The following is a 4,964-nucleotide window of genomic DNA, read 5'->3' on the forward strand; positions in this document are numbered from 1 at the left end:
TGATCTAAAGGGTCCTTTCCAACCTAAATGATTCTGTGATTCTGTGACTCTTAAAATTTTGTGCTGTCAAGCCAGAGAAAGCCGCACATGTGGTGTGCAGGGTGCACACCCTCTGTTCCGTGAGTCATGGGGAAAACATGCAGCAAGGCAGTAAGCACCCAAGAAAACCATACTAGGGGCTGAGCACAGGGTGTGCAGGGCACTGTGTGCTGCTTTCCCTTTTTTCTCTCTGTAAAGGGTTTTCTCAGCTGCCCCTTTTCTCATTGTGGTTTTCCATGTTCTTATTTTCTCCGCTTGGCAGTGGGGATTAGGGCCACTTATTCCTATCTTCCCCTTCCCTCTGTACAGGTTCATCTATTCTCTCCCAGGCCAATTGGATTCTGAGCAATAAATCCCTATAGTGTTTTTATCCTGGACACAGGCAGTATGGGGTGTGCTAGTGGAAGGGGCCCGTGCCTGGCACCAGTGGGTTACAGAAGAGCCATTTCTATCGAAAAGCAGAGCAAGGCTTTGTGTCCTTCTTTTCCATCCTTGGGTTTTCCAGTTTTTACCCAAATCCACAAGGTTCTTGAGAATATTCTTGAGAATTAAGATATTTATTGTCACCTGGAACATTTGCTGAATTTTTTATATTGATCAGACTCAGAGTTGCAGAAAGCTATTGCAAACAAAACCCCACTGTCACGCTTACAGTGAAAACTCACTTCTCAGGCAGCAATAAAAAAAAAAAGAGGTGACAGAGATCTGAGTGCACTGAACATGCACCCATACATACACACGTAACTGTGTAATTACTGGTATAATTGAAGTGATAGGAATAAAGACCTAGTTAGCAGTGGAGCAGGATCATTAACATAAAAACTACAAGCACAAAAATGCACTGAAATGACAAAAACAAGGAAGCTGTATGAGATTTGCATTAAATTAGTGACTGTGTGTAAGATGCTATTTAAATGGCAGGTGACTAGAAAATATCTTTCCCTTTTAGTGTAAGAGGCTGAAATGTTCATTTTCATGGTAAACAGTAACTACACATTGATTTCTAGCTTTAAAGCATTTCTGCAAATAGCACTCTCAGTACGTGGGGTTGAAGTCACAGAAATCAGAGGACTGTCTTGCCCTACATGTCTCTGAAACTAAGCAGCACAGCTTGAAATTATTTCATACAATTGTTAAAAAAACTGCAGTGACAACAACAAGAAAACCAACCACCCTGTGTCTGAGGGTGGTAAATCAATTCACATACAATTATTTGGGAAAGTGATCTGATGAATTATTTCAAACCAGAAACACGTGTGAGGAGGAACATCAGGAACTTGCAGTGAGCTGAACGTGCCCACTGACTGCTCCTTGTCACTTGGCAGCACCCTCGCTTTCAGCACAGCAGGGGAATGGGATCATACCTAACTACTACATCAAGACAGCAGCCAGAGCCAATGGAAGAAATATCTGAGCTGCTTCCTTGGGGGCTTCTCAGACTTCCTTCATACCTCCATCATCTCCACCATAGTTCTATAGTGTCCCCCACCTGCACCTTTTTCTTTATAGGCTGTAGACACAGAATCATAGAATTATTGAGGTTGGAAATGACCCATAAGAGTGTTGAGTTCAACTGTAAACCTTAACACTACAACGTCCACCACTGAACCACATCCCAGCTGCCAGGTCTACAAGTCTTTTACATACCTCCAGGGGTGGTGACTCAACCACTTCCCAGGGCAGCCTGTTGCAACGCTTGATAATCACAGGTGAAAGTATTAACACGTAAAAGGTTTTAGCAGCAAATGAAGATTTACTAGAGGACTAGCAGCAGCACTTACTCATTAACAAATTTAAAGATATACAGAATAATTCATTAACATACGTTGTAATTAAAATAATAACTAGAAATTCCAAGATGACAAGATTCACTCTAACTTACATGGTACCTTAAATCAATATATACATGCATGCATATTCACAAACACAAAACATACAGTCAAAAATACTTGGATCTGCTAAATAAGTATGTACGCACACTTGTGAAAATAACTGTGTATGCCCAAACACATTAGCGAGTAAACAGAGAGAGTGCATGAAAGAGAAGCTAGATCAAAGATAAAAATTCCCTTTTCTTGAGTTTAGAGTATATACAGTGCATTGACATTCCTCAATGGCAATAATTGAGGCTTGAGAGGATTGACTTCACCCTGGCATCCCCTTGGCTCTAATGGGAGATGTTACCTCAAGGAGTTGATACCTGAGGGGTGTTCCAGCAATTGGTGTCTTGGGGAAGGGCATGCTGACCCTACAGGGGTGCCCTGGGAGTGAGGGACGGTGGGATTGGGTGTCACCGCAGGGTCCCACTGCATCGGTGCTACCACTGCTGCCCTCCTGCCTCTCTGCTGCAGAGCTGGAGGGAGAGGTGGGGTCCTCCCCAGACCACAGGAAAGGTTCCTGGGGCCCCAGCACGAGCAGGGATGGAGAACCTAGCAAAAAAACGTGGAGCACATCCATGTGGAGCTGGCCCGGCATAGACTGGACTCGCTGCTGCTACTGCTGCTCAGGTGGAGCCCCACAGAGGTGGTCAGGACCCTGCTGAACGTCTCTCCAACATGTGACAGGTACCGACCCTGACAGCCCTGAGGGCTCATTCCCTCGGGGAGAGAGGGCCCAGAGACACTCTCTGGCTGCCAGACCCACAAAAACTGCAGGATATCCCCGAGGAGCAGGGCTCTCCATCCCCTGACGCTTCCAAGGCTTGGGCCAAAGCTGGCCAAAGCAGAGCCCCTGCCCCATGGGGAACAGCTCCTCAAGCTCCTGCTGCCTCCCCGTGCTCCCCAAAATGAGGGGGGTGGGCAGGGCCGGGGTCCAGATGAACTGGCCCCCGGGCGCACTGGCCGAGGCAGCTCTGCTGACGGAGTTTGCTCTGACTCGGCAGTGCTGCCGTGGCCCTGTGGGAAGTGCTGATGTCCAGTCGCCCGGCTTTGCGGAGAGTCTTGTCGGAGCTGCTCAGCGTGCTGCAGGACTGCCGGCAGCGCAGGGTGTTCAGCTGTGCCGCAGAGGACTCCTGCATCTACCAGTTGGCTGTGAGTGACCACGCTCTGCCCCAGAGCTCTGCCTTCGTTCTCCTCCTCCTCCTCCCAGACGCCTGTGCCACATGCTCAGGCCCACCCGATGCTGGTTTGGCCCCACCAAGCCTGTCCCGGCACAGGCAGCACTCTGCCTTCCACCCTGCCTGCATCCCCCTGCCTGGCTCTGGCCCTGGCACAGAGACGTGGGGACTCTGAGGTGGCTTCAAGGGGGGAGGAGACCCTTGCCATGGGCTGTGCTGGTACAGGGGAGGGAGCCCTTCAGCTCTGCTGGTCTCTCACCGCTCTCTCCATTTTAGATGCTGGTCTGCAGTCAGATTGATGACAAGAGGTTTGCTGACCTGTACAAGGCCCAGAGGTACCTGAGGCATCCCAGCCCGGTGATGCTCTCACTGGTGCTCACGGGCCTCGTCATACTGTCAAAAACACCCAAAATGGTGAGCAGGGGGTTGGCAAGGGGAGGCACATTGGTAGCCAGGGCCTGGGGGAAGCGTTGGCTTGGCCCTGGCTGGGAGGATGTGTGGTGATGGCTCCAAGCATCCTCCCTGCTCTGGAGGGGGGTGGGCAGTGCCTGGGGGGGGTGTCTTTCACTGCTTCACAAAAGGGTAACCGGCGTGTTTTGCACAGGCCAGGAAAATGCCGGTGCTGCTGCCGGACATCGTGGAGAACCTGCCGGCTGCCGACACCAATGTCACGGTGAAGGCCCTGGTGGTCATCACCAATGTGACTCGTCAAATGAAGTGGGAAGAGGCCAACCACATCGCTCTGAGGCTGGTGGAGAAGCTCCTGCCACTCTTCGATGATGTAAGGCTGCTGTGATTGCCTGAGCTGAGGTGATGGGTGAAGGACCTTCAGCCCCAGCCCTGCGGGCAGCATTTGGGCAGGGGTGTCCCCCTGGCTCCTCTTGCGTGGTCTTTTGGGGCTCGTCCCACTCTCCTTCTGTGGCCGTTCAGGGCTCCAGGGCCATTGAGCCACAGCTGCAGGTCTGGCCGACGGCTCCTGCGTTCAGGCTCTGACCCCAGAGCATCTCCTCTCCCATCAGCCACGCAAACAGCCCTGCTCCCCGTGGCAAGGAGTGCTGGTGCTGAGCTCCCTCTGTCCTCCTCCCTGACAGGAGTCCAGCCAGGTGCGGGAGCTCTCCATCCACCTCTTCAAAGAAGTGATGAAGACCGCGGTGGGGAGCAACACCAGAAACATGGTGAAGAAAGTGAAGAGTGCCCTGCTCCCACTGTTCTTCCATATGAATGACCAGAACACCAGTGTGGCCAAGGTACAGGGACCAGCAATTGGTGTCGTGGGGAAGGGCATGCTGACCTTACAGGGGTGGCCTGGGAGTGAGGGACGGTGGGATTGGGTGTCACCGCAGGGTCCCACTGCACCGGTGCTGCCGCTGCTGCCCTCCTGCCTCTCTGCTGCAGAGCTGGAGGGAGAGGTGGGGTCCTCCCCAGACCACAGGAAAGGTTCCTGGGGCCCCAGCACGAGCAGGGATGGAGAACCTGGCACAGACATTTCTGTGGCCTGTGGACACAAAGCACGCAAGTCCCTACAGGCTTTGTGTGCTTTGAGCGCCAATCCCTGTCCCTCAGGGTGTCATGGCCAGCTCCCAGAACACAGGATGGCCCCAGGAATGAAGGGGGATCAAATCCCGGGATCACCCCATCCCCCCAGCTCAGAGCTGGGCCCAGAGGAAGAGGATGCCGGGTCTCCTTCCCTGGGCTCCGGTGCCATCCTGCAGCCTCTGCTTTTCTCCACAGGCTTCCCAGGACACCCTCCGTGCCTGTGCAGAGCTCCTGGGGTGGAGGAGGTTCAGCTCCCTGGCTGCAACAGGGCAGACACACCTGATGAGGGAGTACTTGGTGAGTAAAGCCCCCAAACGCTCCGGCCGGGCTGGAC

General features: G+C 52.7%; 1 protein-coding gene across 1 annotated transcript in view; it reads left to right on the forward strand.

Moving 5' to 3' along the window:
- Positions 1–2,948: 2,948 nt before the first annotated feature.
- Positions 2,949–4,964, forward strand: part of LOC113488191 (maestro heat-like repeat-containing protein family member 7) — a 2,333-nt gene continuing 317 nt past the window's right edge. Inside the window, exons 1-5 of the mRNA XM_026863235.1 lie at positions 2,949–3,068; positions 3,371–3,508; positions 3,699–3,875; positions 4,186–4,341; positions 4,826–4,927. Of these exons, the coding sequence (XP_026719036.1) occupies positions 2,949–3,068; positions 3,371–3,508; positions 3,699–3,875; positions 4,186–4,341; positions 4,826–4,927 (693 nt within the window). The remainder of the gene's footprint in view (positions 3,069–3,370; positions 3,509–3,698; positions 3,876–4,185; positions 4,342–4,825; positions 4,928–4,964) is intronic.

The sequence above is a fragment of the Athene cunicularia genome (genome assembly GCF_003259725.1).
Source record: "Athene cunicularia isolate RWA chromosome 23 unlocalized genomic scaffold, athCun1 chr23_part1, whole genome shotgun sequence".
In the NCBI taxonomy this organism is placed as follows: Eukaryota; Metazoa; Chordata; class Aves; order Strigiformes; family Strigidae; genus Athene; species Athene cunicularia.